The sequence below is a fragment of the Protomyctophum bolini genome (genome assembly GCF_963924005.1).
Source record: "Protomyctophum bolini genome assembly, chromosome: 2".
NCBI lineage: Eukaryota > Metazoa > Chordata > Actinopteri > Myctophiformes > Myctophidae > Protomyctophum > Protomyctophum bolini.
Window position 1 is genome coordinate 32,638,169 of NC_137863.1, and position 21,239 is coordinate 32,659,407.

General features: G+C 42.3%; 2 protein-coding genes across 2 annotated transcripts in view; one reads left to right on the plus strand and one right to left on the minus strand.

Annotated features, from left to right (window-relative positions):
• The window catches only part of syn2b (synapsin IIb), a gene marked incomplete at both ends in the record, with an annotated part of 104,464 nt that overhangs the window by 17,362 nt on the left and 65,863 nt on the right, over positions 1 to 21,239 (minus strand). The window lies entirely within an intron of this gene.
• LOC308332523 (metalloproteinase inhibitor 4-like) lies at positions 1,097 to 20,977 on the plus strand. The gene is made up of 5 exons (XM_080788469.1): positions 1,097 to 1,828; positions 15,466 to 15,563; positions 16,956 to 17,070; positions 18,163 to 18,287; positions 18,801 to 20,977. Exons 1-5 carry the CDS (start codon positions 1,708 to 1,710, stop codon positions 18,996 to 18,998), a joined length of 657 nt encoding a protein of 218 aa, XP_080644595.1. The 5' UTR covers positions 1,097 to 1,707; the 3' UTR covers positions 18,999 to 20,977.

The following is a 21,239-nucleotide window of genomic DNA, read 5'->3' on the forward strand; positions in this document are numbered from 1 at the left end:
CTATATGCCTATACCTAACCCTATTCCTAAACTTAACCCCAGTAAAACTATGCCTAACCCTAAACTTATTTCTAACCTTATTCTCAGTAAAACTAAATAAAAAATACAAGAACCGCCGCACTGAACGGTCGGCGTGAGGTTGGCAGGAAAAAGAAGCGAGGGCGAGATGGTTTAGGGGCGACGGTTGCCTTTGATTTTCTTTGGTCCTGCACCTACTCTGCAGTGGATGTGCAACGTGAAACTTTTAAATAATACTTTAGATACTTTTGAAATAGCAAAAATAAAAGGGATAAAAATATATATATATATCTTAGAGCTCACAATGCACTATGATGCGATGTGAGAAAATGGGTTTGAATGGTTAATAAATAGCGATCAAACCGATATACGCAAAACTAAATAAAACATTCTTCCGCTCATGCAGGAATTATTTACAGTACACTGTATACGTTGATTTACAGTATGCTGTGTGTTTCCCTACGATTTAGATTTACACACATATTAACCCATTTTGACCTGGGAACGATTCTACAAATGTCTTCTAAATCCTGACAGTTTTCTGAAAAAGCTCATGTTTCCATGTCAGTCAAGTCGCTTTCATGTCAAGGACCCCCAAGATTATATGTAATAGGCCGCCAACCCACATCTGAAAATATGTTATTCCAGGGACGAACCCCCCCCCCCCCAGAAGCAAAGATTTGAGTTAGAAATGTTGGGTCTGAAAGAATATATATTCAAAGATTTGCGCCGCATTTTCATGATTTAAAAAGAATAGCAGACCTACAAGCTCGTGCTGCGAGCTTGTAGGTCTGCTATTTTTCAATAGCTAAAGTATAACATAATGCTTAATGCTTCCCGCCCACAATGGGTTAATCACTTGTCTTTCCATCACATTTCATCCACAAAGCATGACTAATCAGACACCCTCACAGCAGGCTATGGGTCGGAGGAGGAGTGGGATGGATGAGAGTTTTTCTTTTCTTTTTTCTTCTCTTTCAAAAGGGGCGGTCCTTGAACCGTTCCTAAATTGTTGAGAACATAAGAGGCTCCCTGTGTGCAGCCCTCTCAACATTCAAGACCAGAGTGTGAGGGTGAGGACGAGAAACCAACTATTGTGAGTTTCTGCCTGTGTTTAGAGAGAGAGAGAGAGAGAGAGAGAGAGAGAGAGAGAGAGAGAGAGAGAGAGAGAGAGAACCAACAGCAAGACGGGAAGACAAGAGGGCAACGGAGAGGGGGATAAATAGACAAAGTGAGTACAAGGAGTGAGAGAGACAGATAGATAGATAGACAGAGAGAGAGAGAGAGAGAGAGAGAGAGAGAGAGAGAGAGAGAGAGAGAGAGAGAGAGAGAGAGAGAGAGAGAGAGAGATAGAGATAGAGAGAGAGAGGGGGAGACCAAACTATCACACTCAACCGAGCGACTCAACCTTACTTCAGGGGCACAATAAAACTTGTGAGAACATTCATTTGTATCCACAGCTGCCATTGAGCTCAGCAGAAGACATCCCACTGTGATCTCTGCTTTCCACACTGCCTTTCAACCAAGTCTGGCCCTGTTTGCTCCCTGGGAAAAAAACACACAATTGGATCGGAAGAAGAGGACGACAGGCAAGCGTCGGAAAAGCATTTTGAGAGTTTGAGAGTTTGAGAGAGAGAGAGAGAGAGAGAGAGAGAGAGAGAGAGAGAGAGAGAGAGAGAGAGAGGAGTCATGGCTGTGTTTTGGGGATGCTGGGTTCCTCTGCTCCTGACTGTGTGCATGGAGGGACAGGTGGAAGGATGCAGCTGCAACCCAGCCCATCCTCAACAGCTCTTCTGTGCTGCCGAGATAGGTGAGTTTCTTTACTGAGCTGAGACCAATGCAGACCCATGCAGTGCTGTAGCTCCCTTTCGGGACCCTCGGTTAACCTTTTCTGAATTTTACTGCCGTCCAAAATTCAGTAAAGGTAACCGAGGGTCCCGAAAGAGGGCTAGCAGTGCTGCTGAGGTAATTTCACTTGCAGTCAAACAAGCTGCAAGAGCAGAAACTGTGCATGTGGTCTAAAGTTGGATGCATTGTGTCAACCCTTCTGTGCAACGTGTATAGGGTATAGGCTACTTGATGAAAACCCACCATCCTATTTGTCACAGTTCAGTTTTAGCTGAACGATTTAATTTAACAACTTCTAAAATGGGAAATCGACATTCGGGATATACCAGTCATCGATTGATGCATATACGATTCTAGCCTATTGTAATGGATTCTAACCTTGAAGCTGCCAGTTTTGTTTTGTGGTTTGTGGTTGAACTGGCCCATGGGAATTATTAGTCTAAAACCAATTGCAGGTATTAAATGAGCAGATCAATCATTGCTTCCTGTAGTTTTTCCACAAAAGCTATAGTCAGTAGTTAACACATCCACTCAAACCTTCCCTAATAATGTATGTTATTTTCCAACGGATCTGCTCGAATTGCTCAAATTATAATTGAGCAATTTGATTAGCTGATTAGCTAGATATAAGTAATGTAATACAAAGATAGTAAGTAATGCCCTTGCAGTGGACGAGGAAGGCATGTATAGATGTTTTGGCTCAAGGCTAAATTACTATTTAATATACTTTATGTATTTAATTATGCAGGTCACAGTGCTGATTCAGTTAAGTTGCTGCTTAAATATAGATATTATTATGATGGAAAGTGTAATTGAGATTTAGGCTTAGTGAAGCATTGGCCACTTTAGTTTTACTGTGCCCACTTGGTCGGGAGAGTTAATGTGTTTAATGAAGCACTTTATAAAGCAAAGTTCTACTTGAGCAGCCTTCTCTGTGATTACATCTACTGCAAACGTCTTAATGCTTCTTAGAAAATCAGGTCTGTCCCTGTGTTTCTCTGAGGGGTCTGTCCCTGTGTTTCTCTGCCTGGTGGTCTGTCCCTGTGTTTCTCTGAGGGGTCTGTCTGCCTGGTGGTCTGTCCCTGTGTTTCTCTGAGGGGTCTGTCTGCCTGGTGGTCTGTCCCTGTGTTTCTCTGAGGGGTCTGTCAGCCTGGTGGTCTGTCCCTGTGTTTCTCTGAGGGGTCTGTCTGCCTGGTGGTCTGTCCCTGTGTTTCTCTGAGGGGTCTGTCAGCCTGATGGTCTGTCCCTGTGTTTCGGGGACATTTTCCTCCGTCCTTCTCTGTTTTCTCCTCTAAACTAAGCCAAAACCAACACTGTGGGTTGACTTCGGGCCCTTCCTTGGCTCTGGTTTGCGGAGAGCAGGAGTTTGATGTGTGTGTGCGCTCGCACGTGTGCGCATGTGTTGCTGTCAAAGGTTGCACACCAGCAGAGAGGGAAAGAAAGAGAATGAAAGAGAAAGCGCACTTTCTATTCTGTCTGACACTCTCGATACAGTATCTTCGCTGTCGGACTGTTCAATTAATCCAAATATTATTTGTTCAAAAAAAGCTCTTGTTAATACGTGTCATTGTTTAAATATTTATAATAGCCACAACAAACATTAACAACAAAAAGAAGACCTAAGCTAATTAAGCATTAAGAGCTTTTGTGCTATACTATTAAGTACTGTATAAAACTGGGCATTCATTTATGATATAAATCAGCAATTATATTGTACAGTAAACGGTCCAAGAGGTTGAGACAGTGGTTTGAGTTATAATACAATACGTTTGTTTATAACTCAAACCTCAAGTCTTCTGATACTGATTCACACAGCCAATGTTTGCGTAAAAGAATACCCTATTAGGAGTTAATCAGAGATAAAAATAAATAAAACAGCTAATTGGTAACCTCTAAAATGCTAAATGAGATCTAGGTTATGGGAACACGAGGGCCGTATTTTTGGCAGTGTTTTTAGGACAGAGTTTACATGTAAAGTGTGTCATCCATTTTGGGCGGGAACCCCTTTTGGTGTTTTAAGCATTACTGTATGTTATACTTTAGCTATTGAAAAAAAAAAATTAATCGTGAAAATGTAGTGCAAGTCTTTGAATATATATTATTTCAGAGCCAACGTTTTTAACTGAACTCTTTGCTTCTGGGGGGTCCCTGGAACAACATATTTTCAGATGGGGGTCAGCAACCAATTACAGATAATCTTGGGGGTCCTTGACATGAAAATGTTTGAGAATGAAAATGTTTGAGAACGACAGACATAGAAACATGGGGTTTTCAGAAAACTGTCAGGATTTAGAAGACATTAATTGTAGAATCGGCCTCAGGTCAAAATGGGTTAACCTGCTGTGTATGTGTAAGATCTATAAGCACTCCCATTTCCACAATAGTAAGTGCAGCTCTGTCAATACAAGCATCAGGTGACACCCTAGGATTTTAACCACATACTGTATAAACTCTTGTGGCCCTCAGTGTTGTTTTCGTCAACTAAAACCAAGACGAAAAATGTTCGTCGACTACCTTATTTCACTGACGAAAACTAAATGGAAACTAAATGAAAAATAAGCCACGATGACTAAAACTAAGACTAAATATACTGGCAAATTTCGTCAACAAATAAAAACTAGACTAAAATGTTAGGAAGGGACTAGTGGACAAGAGATCCAGTATAAGTCATTTTACAATTAGTTGCATGCTGAAAATATTGTGGGCTTGTAGATCTGATGAAAGAAGAAGTGAAAGAAATCAGCCATTACGACGGCATCAAGGCCCGACAAAATCAAAACAACACTGTGCTTTACTTGAGTATTTCCAATTTTCAATACTTTTACCTCTACTCCACTACATCTCGGATGCAAATATTGTACTTTTACAACAATTAGCTACTACTAGTTACTTTTTTAGATTTGGATTATTATTACCAAACATACAGATTAAGCAATACCTTTGTACTTTTACTCAAGTACATTTTTAATTCCGGACTTTAAAAAAAACTGAAATAGGCCTACTTGCCATTAATATAGTGGTTGACACTGTATTGATTGATTGCCAGAGTCCCGTGGTGGGAGTTCTGCTCTGGTTTTGGTGAAATATTAAGTAGTTCCGGTCATTTTGTGGGAGGCACTGGGGCCACGCAGTAAAAGTAAATTATATCACAAAACTAACATAATTTGTATTGTTGACCTATTTCTAAAATATTAGCGCAACTTTCGTTCCTTTTTTACCCCTCTATCACATGGAACTATTTTTTGGGCGTAGTGATATGGACACATAAAACATAGTTCCATGTGATAGAGGGGTAAAAAATGAACGAAAGTTGCACTAGAAATAGGTCATTGGACCCTCAAACTGCCTGCTAAACTGCAGAGGGTCCCAACTCCCAACCACTTGTACAGAGCCCCCCTCTGGTGGTACACCAGTCGCCAAAAAATAATACAAAACTGGAATGAAATATACAGGTATAGTTGGTTGAAATAGGCTCTCCAGCCGTGCTGAAATGAGCATGACAGCACACCTAGACGTTAATAGAAGATTTGAGAACGGAGTCACATTAGAAATATCAGCAGTTGTGCTGATTAGTGATTAGACAGAGTTTTGTCAGAGCAGAAGCATTATTTAGGTATGGAACAAAAAGAGCAGGTCTATACACTCCTGTAGTTTATCATCAGTTATTATGGAGGTACATGGAGAGCCAAATATCTTCTGAGGTGGTACGTAAGTATAAAAAAAGGTTGGGAACCAATGTGCTAAAAGCAACTAACCACCACCACCTCTCCTCCTCTCATGGAAGTAAATGACAATTATAAATCCACAACACCAACTTTGATGAGGTAGTATTGCTTTGTTTTCAAAATGTAAGGTTTTCTTAATTTCCTGAAAAATGAATATTTTGGAGTTGGGTGGTTTCTTCCCTATTTTAGTCAAACTGTTCACAATAAAAGTGATGTGATCATGTGATATACAGTATGAGGCATTGTGAGCTCTAGCTTGTGGATCGTCTATGTTTGAATAGCCAAGGTATAAAACGGGACTTAACACCTAACGGGACTTCGGATCTATGGGCAGTTCCCAACAAACACCCTGAGAGCACAGGACCAAGTTCACCGTCGCTTGTAGATCTTGAAAATGTGGCGCAAATCTTTGAATATATTATTTCAGATTGAACGTTTTTAACTCAAATCTTTGCTTCTGGAGGGGTGTCCCTGGAACAACATATTTTCAGATGGGGGGTCGACGGCCAATTTCATATTATTTTTGGGGGTCCTTGACATGAAAATGTTTGAGAACCACTGACATAGAGACATGAGGGTTTTTCAGAAAACTGTCAGGATTTAGAGGGCATTTGTAGAATCACCCTCGGGTCTAAATGGGTTTAAAATGCAGGCGTTGCTCTGTTGCATCATGGCTGTGAATGTCATGTTAGGATATAAATCCCTCGTCCTGGTTGTTGTTGTGTAAGTGTTAGACCAGTGGCCGTCAGTTGACCTTACAATGTTGTCAGAGTCCATGAGCCTGTCTGAATGAAGCCTGGTAATATGTCCCCTCGTCTGGACAATACTGGGACATTTCACTGGCTGTGTTTGTGTACGTACGTACGTTTGTGTGACGTGTGCGTGTGTGTGTGTGCGTGTGTGCCCGCATTTGGTAGCCTTTGTGTTGGAAGAAGGCCAGTCAGAGCCTCCCCTAAACCTACTCCATCTCTCTCTCTCTCTCACTCTCTCTCTCTCTCTCTCTGCTTCATTTCCATGTCTATAGGCTCAGTCTAACGGTCTGCATACTAACAAAATCAATGTGAAAGCCCTGTTGACAGCGTAGCTTTGTGAGCATGACAAGGGTGCCAATTCATCAGCGAGTGTGGAAGTTACTGTTATCTGTTCTCATGGTACGAGTTTGCAATATTCCTCTTGAGATGTGCGGCAATTAAGGGCAATTCACAGCTCGCCATTTTTTCACTCTCTCAAGGGCAATGCGGCTGCAGGCTGTACAAAGTCCTGGTCGTGACAGTCACAGTGAAAAAATTCGAGGTGCACAAGTCAGTTTGAGGACACAACTTAAAATTTTACATAACTTCTAATGAATCTTTGGTGTGTTGTTTCTTGGCTGCCAGGAGGAACTATTTAAAAACCAGCCTCTATAGAGAACCGAAGTCACTCCCACTACTCCTGGGTCACGGTGGTGTTGTTGTTATTTTTTGTATTGGATTTCCCACAGGGGGGGTTATGTTAGATTGTGTTATATACGTAACAACAGTGTTCCAGAAATAAACAAACCAGCGTGGCGCTTAAAAAATAAAATTGTATGCTTTTTATTTTTTTATTGATATATTTAGAGAAGGTTGACAGGAAATGAAATGGAGAGAGAGATGGAGGGGGGGGGGGGGGGGGGTGACACGCAGCAAAGGTCAGCCAATATCCGACCTCCCGGCAACTCCTAATTTCCGATACCGATATCAACCGATACAGATATATGTGATTGTGGAACTAACACGTTATGCCTCACTTTATTGTGATGCCCCCGCTGGATGCATTCATGAATGTAAAGTTTTCCAAATAAAAATAAACAATATCATAAATTTAAATTAATTAAAACCGATAACCATATGTTCGTGCATTGTTATGGAAATATCAGACATCCCTAATCGTTGGGATTGGAAGTCGAACCTCGTATTACCAGCCGAGGGCCCCACCCTGGAAATGTAGCCATGCAGGTATAATGACTCTGTGTCGTACCCCACGGGTCCCTGTACCCCACGGGTCCCTGTACCCCACGGGTCCCTGTACCCCACGGGTCCCTGTACCCCACGGGTCCCTGTACCCCACTTTGGGAACCACTGCTTTAGTGGCACTGACCTGGGTGCTCTATTACAGGTGTATCCCTATAGGTGGGATGAGGAGGGGGTATACCCCACACACACACACACACACACACACCAATAATATAACAACAACAATAAAATGTGTTGTGAGCTTGTAGTTGTATTGTTGTACAGAGGAATTGAGTGAGTTTGCGTTTTTGTTTTTGCTTTGGATTTCAATAAATTTGAGGCAAAAGTATCTTGGAACATTGGACAATATAAGAGCCATTTATCACCCGGTTGTTATGTTATCTGCTCGAGAACATGTCTGAATAAGCAACATGCTGTATAGTGTATAGTGAGGGTGTGCACTCTCTCTCCGAGTCTGTTGGCGAGTGGGATAGGCAACTCCTTTAGAATCATTACAGTTGTGTGTACTGTAAACTAGAACGGCAATATCCTCCTCCTTATGGACCATATGCAGACCACGGCCATCTTACCATAAGTTAATGGCAAGGTGCTAACAAGGTGCAACTTACAATGGCAGCCCATTCATCCAAACAGAAAAGTCCTATCTGATTGTATTACACAAAGCCAAACTTTTAGTCAAGCTTGAATTATCCTCTTTCTATCCTAAAAGTGTTTGTTTCATAAACATCCACTGTAGACATGCTATGAGCTACTTTCTGTCCTTGCACTGCAGGTGATTCTTTTTTAAGTGTTGCAGTTTGGAAGTGCTCGTTAGATAGCCTATCACTCGACAGCCCTGCGTACCACCTGTTTTGAATTTTCACATAATGCAGGAAGGCACCAGGACATTGCTTTACTGAAAACGAGTGCTTACAAACTTTGATGGCAAGATGGCCGCGGTGTGCAAATGGTCAATAGGCTCTCCTCTTTACGTGTTGGCTCCTCCTGCTCCTGGCTCAGTGTCAAAGTGTCCTTGAGCAAGACACCTACAGTATACGTATCTCCAGCTGTTCAATAGTTGTTCCACTGCTCCTAATCATCAGGATGGAGTATAGCTATGTGCAAACGTACTCGTTTACTAACCGCAAAAACATGAAACCCTTGGATGATCTGTCGTTTGTTTTCCAGTTCAGTTAAAAACTATAGGAGATTAAAACCATTGTATAGGCTAGTAAGCTATAGTAGGCCCTAGCTTTTACCATGGTTCTAGACTTCAAAGCTTGTCACACGCTGCCACACATGCTGCCTAAGCCAATGGGAGTGTAGTATGATTGCTTGCCTCCTAAGCTATGCCACACGCACCGCGAAAGGGCTGATTTCCGCAGCGCAGCGAGTGAAGCCCGACACACACCGGCTGCGTCCCCCGCGCGGCGCACACAGCCGCCTCCATTATTTTCAATGAACCTAACGCACACCGGCTCCGTCCGCCGCGCGGAGCCGCAGACGGTCGCAGCCGGTGTTTGGTGGGCTTGAGCTGTACGACCGCAGCCTCGAAGCGACAAGCTGTACGACCACAGCCTCGAAGTGACAAGCTGTACGACCACAGCCTCGAAGTGACAAGCTGTACGACCACAGCCTCGAAGTGACAAGCTGTACGACCACAGCCTCGAAGTGACAAGCTGTACGACCACAGCCTCGAAGTGACAAGCTGTACGACCACAGCCTCGAAGAGACAAGCTGTACGACCACAGCCTCGAAGTGACAAGCTGTACGACCACAGCCTCGAAGTGACAAGCTGTACGACCACAGCCTCGAAGAGACAAGCTGTACGACCACAGCCTCGAAGTGACAAGCTGTACGACCACAGCCTCGAAGTGACAAGCTGTACGACCACAGCCTCGAAGTGACAAGCTAATGACTAAAAACTAAGACTAAATATACTGACTATTTCGTCAACAAATAAAAACTAGACAAAAATGTTAGGAAGGGACTAGTGGATAAGAGATCCAGGATAAGTCATTTAATACTTGGTTGCATGCTGAAAATAGCTGTTGTGAGCTTGTAGATCTGCTATTTTCAGCAAGTGAAAAAAAAACATTACGACGGCATCAAGGCCCAAGGTCGACTAAAACTAGACTAACACCAACACATTCCAGGTGACCAAAATGTGACTATAACTAAAATCTAATTTTACTGCCAAAAACAAGGGAGACAGCGCCTGTTTCACCTGACACATTATTTCTTTGTAATCATTCCTTGTTGATTATTATTTTACAAACATTTTTAAATATTGAAAATAGCCGCTCTACAAGCTTGTAAATGTGCTATTTTCACTACCTTGCGACACTCTTTGCATGCTGCATTGATGAAGTATAGGGCATTCATTTACGAAATCTGACAGGCAGCAACGATAATATGCTCCAGAGCAATTCACAAAACAAGGTATTATCTATTATCTACTTGAATCTATTTGTGATAAGATGTAGTATGCCACCCAGCACCCTTCAAAAACAAAAGCAAATAATACCTGACTGAAATGTTATTCTGTATTAGGAGCTCAGAGCTGTAGTAGGGATGTCCCGATCACGCTTTTTTGCTCCCGATCCGATTCTGATCATTTGCATTTGAGACATACCGATACCGATCTTTATATTTTTAACACTTATGCCATATCACAATAGCAGATAGAAAATGTACTTCTCCCCCAAAATGACTCACCTGCTGTGATGCCTTGAAAAATAGGGGTTCAGAATTAATTATAGCTAAACTTAAGCAACGTTCTCACTGCTTGCTTAACCCATTTAGACCTGTGGACGATTTTACAAATGCCTTCTAAATCCTGAATTTCTGAAAAAGCCATGTTTCCATTTCAGTCAAAAAGGACCCCCCAAAAAATGTAATTGGCCGCCGACTACCATCTGAAAATATGTTGTTCCAGGGACCCCCCCCCCCCCCCCCCCCCCCCCCCCCCCCAAGAAGCAAAGATTTGAGTTAAAAACGCTTGCTCTAAAATAATATTTATATTCAAAGATTTGTGGCACATTTTGACGATTTTTGAAAAATAGCAGACCTTTTCAATAGCTAAAGTGTAATGCTTAAAACACCAAAAGGGGTTCCTCTCTGGCCGCAACACTAGCTGTTGTATGGCTGTAGCCTGTGTGATGAAAGAAGCAAAAACAAGGAGATGGTTTGCTTAGCTGTGTCTTGGGGGTAAGGGTTAGGGGTGCAGCTGGGACAATTCTATACTCTCTCTTTCTCTCTCTATCCCCCCCCCCCCCCCCCCCCCCCCCGGAGCTTTCTCTCCATTGCATGGAGAACAATGTGGAAGGAATGACAATAATGTGGTTGAGTTTAGTTTGAAGAAAATTCCTCACAGGCCATGGATGGAATTTAGGCCTGGATTCACGAATAAAAATACTTCCACCATGCCTCCATCTCCGTGTCACTACCTACCAGCCGCCACGGTTCCCGGAACACGTTTTGAGTTTGTGTGTACGACGTACAGACGTAAAGGCAGCGGGGAATACTTTGATGTAAAGGTCCTGATATATACTGTAGCAAGCTCAGTTATAGTGGAAGCTGGGGTACATATGAGACCAGATTTGACTGAGACTGCCATCGCGCAAACTCCAGCTTTTCACCAGAGGAGAAAAAAAGAGAGAGAGTGAGAGGCAGAGGAGGAGGGGAGGGGGGGAGAGGAGAGTTGCACCACTCAGTTCACACAGGTGTGATTTTTTTCTATCCAAAATGAGTTAATAGCACAGGCAGACCCTTCACATACTACAGCATGTCTGAATTAAGTGTCAGAGCTGAAATTGATATAATATGAAATAAATGCTTAAACATGTAGCTATAGGTGTAATGTTAGAGACCACTGGTGATTCTGATCATGATCAATCATGACATTTGGTTTGTAGATATTGTTTATGTATTTATATTTGATAACTTGAAACGGTACATTCTGCACAATGAGATCGTGATATTTTTTTGTATTAACATTTTGATACAATTTGATTAATCACTAAAACGTTGTTTTATACTTTGTTGCCCATGCGATGTCATGCACACATAGTGCATTTTATTATTTTAGTTTTAGTCATAGTCTCTTGAATAGTTTTCATTTAGTTTTAGTCTCATTTTAGTCACCTGGAATGTTTTAGTGTTAGTCTCGTTTTAGTCGACTAAATAACATAAGATTTTAGTAAAATGACTTATACTGGATCTCTTGTCCACTAGTCCCTTCCTAACATTTTAGTCTAGTTTGTATTTGTTGACGAAATTGTCAGTATTTAGTCAGTTTTAGTATTCATAGCTTAGTTTTTTATTGAGTTTCCATTTAGTTTTTGTCAGTGGAAAAAGGTAGTTGATGGACTTCGTCTTAGTTTTAGTCGATGAAAAGAAAAAGAAAACCCACCCACTGATTGTAAGATTGTATATACGTTGTATATCACGTTGTGAGCTTGTTGATGGGCTATTTCCACAAATTTGGACATTTCTGTAAAAGTGTTTTTACATTCACCCATTCATTCACACACACATTCACACACCGATGCCGGAGGAAACCATGCAAGGCACCAACCTGCACATCGGGAGCAATTAGGGGTTCAGACTAGGGTCATGCTCAAGGACACTTCCGACACTAACTCTGGGGGAGCCCACAGGGTTCCAACTGGGAACCTTGTGGTTCCCATCCGGTCACTCTACCCCTGAGCCACAGCCGCCCCATGCCGCCGATGTACAGTATAGGTCACTGGGTGCTCCGGTGGAACAGGGGTTATGTTCCTGCCGACCACTGGACAGTATGGCGTTTGAATCTATCTATATTTATAATAATACAAAAAGAAAAAAGATCTTATTTTGTCCACCGACCGGGAATAGTGTTTATAGCTATGCTATATATCTCGTGTTGTGTTTATAGCAGACTCCTCACTCAAATGTGCACTTTGACAGTTTGGGCAACTCCAAATTGTTGTCTTGTCTACACCCTCCCAAACAGGTAGAGGTACGGTCTGCAGTGACTAAGGGACTGCAGTACAAACAGGTAGAGGTACAGTCTGCAGTGACTAACGGACTGCAGTACAAACAGGTAGAGGTACGGTCTGCAGTGACTCAGGGACTGCAGTACAAACAGGTAGAGGTACGGTCTGCAGTGACTAACGGACTGCAGTACAGACAGGTAGAGGTACGGTCTGCAGTGACTCAGGGACTGCAGTACAAACAGGTAGAGGTACGGTCTGCAGTGACTAACGGACTGCAGTACAAACAGGTAGAGATACGGTCTGCAGTGACTCAGGGACTGCAGTACAAACAGGTAGAGGTACGGTCTGCAGTGACTCAGGGACTGCAGTACAAACAGGTAGAGATACGGTCTGCAGTGACTCAGGGACTGCAGTACAAACAGGTAGAGGTACGGTCTGCAGTGACTAAGGGACTGCAGTACAAACAGGTAGAGGTACGGTCTGCAGTGACTAAGGGACTGCAGTACAAACAGGTAGAGGTACGGTCTGCAGTGACTCAGGGACTGCAGTACAAACAGGTAGAGGTACGGTCTGCAGTGACTAACGGACTGCAGTACAGACAGGTAGAGGTACGGTCTGCAGTGACTCAGGGACTGCAGTACAAACAGGTAGAGGTACGGTCTGCAGTGACTAACGGACTGCAGTACAAACAGGTAGAGATACGGTCTGCAGTGACTCAGGGACTGCAGTACAAACAGGTAGAGGTACGGTCTGCAGTGACTCAGGGACTGCAGTACAAACAGGTAGAGATACGGTCTGCAGTGACTCAGGGACTGCAGTACAAACAGGTAGAGGTACGGTCTGCAGTGACTAAGGGACTGCAGTACAAACAGGTAGAGATACGGTCTGCAGTGACTAAGGGACTGCAGTACAAACAGGTAGAGATACGGTCTGCAGTGACTAAGGGACTGCAGTACAAACAGGTAGAGGTACGGTCTGCAGTGACTAACGGACTGCAGTACAAACAGGTAGAGGTACGGTCTGCAGTGACTCAGGGACTGCAGTACAAACAGGTAGAGATACGGTCAGCAGTGACTAAGGGACTGCAGTACAAACAGGTAGAGATACGGTCTGCAGTGACTAAGGGACTGCAGTACAAACAGGTAGAGATACGGTCTGCAGTGACTCAGGGACTGCAGTACAAACAGGTAGAGATACGGTCTGCAGTGACTCAGGGACTGCAGTACAAACAGGTAGAGATACGGTCTGCAGTGACTCAGGGACTGCAGTACAAACAGGTAGAGATACGGTCAGCAGTGACTAAGGGACTGCAGTACAAACAGGTAGAGATACGGTCTGCAGTGACTCAGGGACTGCAGTACAAACAGGTAGAGATACGGTCTGCAGTGACTCAGGGACTGCAGTACAAACAGGTAGAGGTACGGTCTGCAGTGACTAAGGGACTGCAGTACAAGGGAGTTTGGGGAATTGGGAGGGAAAGAGAATGACACCTGTGGTATTTCGATTTAGTATTGCGGAGTGGGTATTGGTCTTTTATGAATGAAAATGGTGTTATGGACCACATTCACACTGTCCCTCCGTGGGTACATTGTTTTGAAGCCTTCATAGTGTGTGTGTGTGTGTGTGTGTGTGTGTGTGTGTGTGTGTGTGTGTGTGTGTGTGTATGCACGTGCGTGCGTGTGTGTGCAAACTGTGTTTAATGTGAGTACACAGGCAGCCAACTACTTGTTATTCTGCATGGGGTTTGATTTCCCTCCCAGAGAGGAGCAGAGGGACACATCCCCTATCATTACAGAGGGGTTGTCCATGGTGGGAGAGAGAGAGAGAGAGGCAGACAGAGAGAGAGCGACAGAGAGAGAGAGACAGAGAGACAGAGAGGGTGAAGGACAAAAGAGACAGGGTGGGGTGAGGTAGAGAGGGGGGGGGGGGGGTTAATATGGGGACATGGATGAGCTGTGAATCTATCTTTGCTATAAAGGGATAATTAATTAATATATTGGGGACAAAAGAATGGAAGTGACATTTAGTCTCATTCAATACTCTTACGGTCTAAACAGGGAGGAAAACAACACTCCCACAAGGCGGTATATATTATATGTATGCAGGGTCATGAGTTGCGTTTTGTATAAAAATGTGATCCATCACAAATGATTGATTATCTGTATAGGCTATGATGTATTACAGTTACACACTATGCAATCTGATTCAGAGTTATTAACCAGGTACTGTCATCTCATGTGTATCGTCTGTATGTAATAATCTAACATCGTTATAACCCTCAGATTCATTAGGAAGTTATGTGCCTGTGTTTGATTTATCTAGTGGTGTGCCTTTTTTCACTGACGAAAACTAAATGGAAACTAAATAAAAACTAAGCTATGATGACTAAAACTGAGACTAAGGCCACCATCTTGCGCCACCCCTTACCCCTTACCCCTAAACTTATTTGCCATTTTTTACTATTTTAAAACATTTAAAAATAGTTCAACTAGCCAATCTACGTCGACACGTTGTTCACTTGTAGATCGGCTATTTGTACTATTTTAAAATGTTTTAAAATAGTAAAAAATGGCAAATAAATGTAGGGATAAAGGGTAAGCAAGATCTAGGGCTAAATGCATTGACAATTTCGTCAACAAATAAAAACTAGACTAAAATAATTAATGTTATGAAGGGACTAGTGGACAAGAGATCCAGTATAAGTCATTTTACACTGACGGCATCAAGGCCCGACAAAATACATTTTAGTCGACTAAAATCTTATGACATTTAGTCGACTAAAACTACACTAACAATAAAACATCCCAGGTGACTAAAATGTGACTAAAACGAAATTAAAACTATTCAAGAGACTGTGACTAAAACTAAAATCCAAAATTTGCTGCCAAAAACCACACTGATCCACATTCCATTCCTCTGCAGTGATAAGGGCAAAGATCTCCGGGGAGAAGATTGTGTCGCCTAGCAACAGCTCGTCTCCTTACATGAAGATGATTCAATATGGGATCAAGATGATCAAGGTGAGTCCCCCCCCCCCCTTGATTGACACAGCAAGGGGCCAAATGGACACGGCAGCATGCATGCACGAAACAGCAAGGAGTATGGTGTTTGATATCAATGAAACAGCAAGGAGTATGGTGTTTGATATCAATGATGTACACGTCCACTGGATCCATCGGTTGGATTAGATATGATGTTTGTACACGTCCTACGGTCTGAATGTATTTCACTTTCAAAAACCTTTTGGGTAATTTCATCGTCTATACTCAGGCTTTGAACACCCCTGACAGTTTTTTTTAAGTTACTCAATTCAGTATTTAGATATTTGATATTCATTGTATCTAATTTGACCTTACGTGTGGACTAAAACGGCATTGCTTTTATTTTGAAGAGTTTATTCACGTATATACACGCAATCTGTTTCCTGCCGTGAATTATGTGTGATTTGATTGACGACCTGTCCTTCAAACCCCTCAAATGTCCGATCATGCCAAAAAAAAGAAAGGCGGATGCAGAGGTTTCAACAAAATGTGAGAAAACAAAACGATGCAATTTACAGTTTGTTTTTATCAGTCACATATAAATTTAATTAATATTATTATATTTTCTGTTTCTCATTTGGCCCCTTCTGAAAAATAATTGCCCACCCCTGCTGATCAGACCGACTGCCATGAAGCTCACTGCACAGCTTGTTGTCGAGTGTTCATTTAAAGACCTATAGTGAAATGAAAAATATGTTTTTCAGACTTTTAGTCCACTAGAGAGGTGCCCATGTTGTGATGTCATAACAGGCCAGATCCATATATGGAGATATAGGGGCGATCAGGTCCAGATCACGGGCAGAGACCTTTGTGTTGGTTCTGGACAACCGGAAATGCAGAGTAACTGTTCCACCCACCTCGGAAGGTGAAGCTGGACCCGTAAGAGGCCATCTTTACACTTCCAGCATTAACCCATTTAGACCGTAGGACGTGTGGAAACCTCATCGCTAATCCAACCGATGGATTGCGAGGACGTGTACACATGTCCTAGCGCATTTTCATTGATATGAAACGAGAGAAAAATATTCAGATTTTTTGGGTTGGCCTTTCCTTCTGCACCATACTCCTTGCTCTTCGCACATTCGCCGTTCACTTCCCTGTTTACCGCTCAGAAAGAAAGGCTCGTATCTCCTAATCTAGGGAGCTCTCCGTGGTTTTTCTGCATAAGCTCTTCATTCACCTCAAAATTGTACTTTGTAAGGACCACTTCACCACTTTTCAACCTATCTTCATATAATAATAGGTTCTCACTAATAATGACGATAAAATAGCACACCAGTTTTGATTTTGTCGAGTAAAATTAAGACGAAAAATGTTCGTCGACTCAGATCAGTGCATTAACTAACCCTATTCCCTCTCTCGGCTGTCTAGATGTTCAAAGGCTTCGACAAGGCGAAGGACATCCAGTTTGTTTACACGCCGGTCTTCTCGTCATTGTGCGGGGTCAAACTGGACGCCAACAACAAGGCAGGATATCTCCTGTCAGGTACAGTGCACAATCATAATGAAATAATCACACACGCCTTTTCCATCGGTTGGAACCGCTTCAGTTCTTTTTGGTTCTTATAGTCAGAGTTCCAAAATTGGAACGTTAATTATGAATTATGAATTGAAGTAATTAGTCTAGTTTTTATTTATTGACGATATTGTCGGTTATATTTAATTTAGTCTTGGTTTTAGTCATAGTAGCTTAGTTTTCATTTGGTTTCCATTTCGTTTTCGTCAGTGGAAAACGGTAGTCGGCGAATATCTTTCGTCTTAGTTTTAGTCGACGAAATCAACACTGGTCAAGACCCTATCTTCTCGTTTCTGTAGCATGAGGAAGCTTGAAGTACAAGTATGTCCCACGGTGGGACATGACTCTAGTCAGTGTTGTTTTTAGTTTTAGTCATAGTCTCTTGAATAGTTTTCATTAAGTTTATGTCTTAGTGTTAAGGTGCTTGTACACTGGAAGTGTTTTTCGGAAAACCGACAGAGAAACGCAGCAAAGAATCCGAGAAACGCGCTCCGTGTGTGGGGACCTTTAGTCTAGTTTTAGTCTAGACTAAATCCACAGTTGATTTAGTCGACTAAAATGTATTTTGGTGGGCCTTGATGCCGCCGACTGTTTTTACACTTGCTGAAAATAGCCGATCTACAAGATGACAACGCGACGCGTTGCAGGCTTGTAAATCGGTAATTTATATATTCGATATATTTGATATATTCCTTGCTGTACAGTAAATCGCTCTGGATTAATCTGAGCATTTGATGGCTAAATAGTCAATTGTCTTAAATCCTCATGTTTCTATGTCAGTCGTTCTCAAACATTTTCATGTCAAGGACCCCCAAGATTATATGTAATTGGTCGCCGACCCCCATCTGAAAATATGTAGTCCCCCCCCCCCCCCACCCCGAAGCAAAGATTTGAGTTTGAAAGAATATATATTCAAAGATTTGCGCCACATTTTCACGATTTTTGTCAAATAGCAGACCTACAAGCTCGTAGCGCAGCTATGCGCGCTACGAGCTTGTAGATCCAAAATGTGTTTTTAATGTATAGGCCAAATGTGACTCAGCTGTGATGTCCCAATAACAGGAAGTATGTGGAGTGACGGGAGGATTTCTATTGGCCAGTGTGACCTGGTGGAGCCGTGGGACAACCTCTCAATGTCACAGAAGAAGAATCTCAACTACCGATACCAGACAGGCTGTGAATGCAGAGTGAGTGGAATATATACTGTATATATTTTTTCACTTGTTAAAATGGTAAACTGTAAGCTATTTACTGTACATATGGCACCCGCATCAAAAACAATAATCAGCGACGATCAAACCAGTTTCCCGAGCGGCCGCGCTATACCCCCTGAGCCGCCACTACGGCCACGGTTTAAAGATACACAACAAAATGATGTTACCCAGGGGTCACCAACATGTCCTACAGAGGTCAGGGGTCACCAACATGTCCTACAGAGGTCAGGGGTCACCAACATGTTCTACAGAGGTCAGGGGTCACCAACATGTCCTACAGAGGTCAGGGGTCCGTGGCAAAGACTTGGTCTTGTCCGTGGCAACATTTTAGATTTTCTGTTTTACACACACATTATTATAATGTTAATAACACCCACTTTAATACTGAATGTCAAGTCTCCAGATTTCTCCAGAATATGTATGACAATTATTTACTATGACTCTATGGCAATCAATCAATCAATCAATGTATGCATCTTTCCACAGATTAACACCTGTTACACAGTACCATGTGCCTCTACAGGAGAGAACGAGTGTCTGTGGACTGACTGGCTACTGGACAACAGCCTAAATGGGGAGCAGGCGCGGCAGTACGCCTGCATCCGCCGCTCCGACGGCTCGTGTAGCTGGTACCGGGGCGGACCCCCCCCTGAGAAGGACTTCCTGGACATGACCGACCCCTGACCACCATCACCCGGCCCGCCCGTGACCTCCTCCCTATAATGTCAAGGCTCAAGACTAGGGTTAACGTTTCTCCTCCACCTTTGGCCGTTACAGCATCGGCTACTGATGCTAACGTTAAAGTGAGATGTAAAAATTCTGAGGCGACGTCATTGAAACGGCCGCACTGATCTTTACTTCGCTGCGTGACTGTTGTCGCATGGCAAAAATAGCCAATCTGCACGCTAACGACGCGTCGCAATGCAAACGCGTTGTGAACTTGTAGATCGACCATTATTGACACGCCACACAATGCGCAAACACACGGTTTTTAACGAGCACAACTCATATGATCGGTTGGTGTCAGCTACTACATGGCCGTCAGCATTTCAATAACTTTTGTAAGTAGTATTTTTTTCCCTGCTTGGCTTTCGTCCTGCCTTTCACTGCATGCCCTCGCTGATATGCACAAAACGGAAGACCGAAAAATGGTTTCACTTCGGGGCGAGTGCCTGCTAAATCTCTGAAGAGACCCGACAGTATAAATTACTATCTGCAAAATTTGTCAAAATGTAATCGAAGCAATTTGTTTTATTCAGCTGTCGCCACACAAACAACAAAACGAAACGCTGTCAACAAAAAAGCTAAATTACAGAGATGCAATCTATCGCAGACTCCTCCAGCCGGCATAATACAATTCATGTCTTTTTTTGTACAGGATATTACAGTCAAATCCCATTAGTGTGACTCGTTGCAGCAACACTGCCTCTTTCATCTATCATTTTGGGCTTCTTGTTTTTTTTTACTATTGTGCCACTGTCATGATTCATCAGTCATGATGCTGTGATATCACGACAATAATATACTATGAATTTTAAGTAGTATCGGGGCCACAACGAACAAACATTTAGCACTTGTACTGTACAGCACTGTACTGTGTTTCTACGTTTTTACTCTCAAAATGACCTGCCGTGATGAAAATGTAAATACTGTACCTGATTGAAAATTAACATTTCAAAGGCTAACTCCATCTTGACTATAGAATATAGAGAGTTTTTATCTTGTGGTTTTTATTATTTGAATACTTGTGCTATATATATATACTTCCTGGCGCTTTAACAACTGCATCATGGATCTTCTCCACCCATAGAAGCCAATGTCTTTGTCAACTCGCTAGAGGACATTATGGGAAAGGACTGGACTCAATTCCCATTTAATTTGATGTACATAAAAACGAGGCTCAATTAAAGCAGAACTCCGGGAAACACAACACTGAAAGTTGTTTAGGGAGGAAGCCAGTGTTTATTTCCATTGCATAGATTCAATGAAATGTGAATTATTGACCTGTTTATTTGAATACTTTACTGAAGTCAAGCAGCTTTATGTTAATGCAAACTGATGGGAACTTAAGTAACTTATATATACGATATATGTAAAAGTACTGTATACACACACTCGCGCTAGGGCTTTAAACAACTAGTGGACTATTCATATAGTCGACTAGTAAATCCACTAGTTGATTTCTATTTTGTACAAATATTATTAAAAAACAAACAAAAAAACCCTGCATTTTTAACACAATAGTAGTAGTAGTTAAACAACTAGTCGACTAGTAAACTAGGAAACTAGTAAATATCAAAGTGAAAAGTGAAAGCCCTAAGTGCGCGTGCGCGCACACACACACACACACACACACACACACACACACACACACACACACTAAAGCTTAAAACGTGTTAGATATAATTTCATTGTGAATAATAAATGCTCTTCTAATCAAGCCCAATCTTTGTCCTTATGACTGCAGTGACGACCACGACGCATTCTCGCAAAGCTGTACGACTTGAGTAAATTGTTACAGAAATATTTCTTGTTTAATTTTGTTTGTTTTATATCGAGAGGATTGCTTGGATTTGTATTTATGTCTACGTTTCTGTCAATATAGAGTTTTCTATTTCAATGTACCAAAAAAAAAAGATTGTATATATAAAAAAAAATGTCTCAATTCATTATTGGGTCTTTTTCTTTCTTTCTTTTGGCCAAAATGAAGATTGAACATTGCATGTGAATACACAAATTAAGACATTCTACAAAACGATGGGAGACTCCATTGCTTCAGTGTCTTCCATCGTTGGTCATTACAATAGGTCAGTGGTTCTCAACCAGTGGTCCGGGGACCATCAGTGGACCTTGAAGGGGGTTCCAGGTGGTTTAACCTATAATGGATCCTTATAGATCTTTAACTCTTGAGAGTTAAGAGTTTCC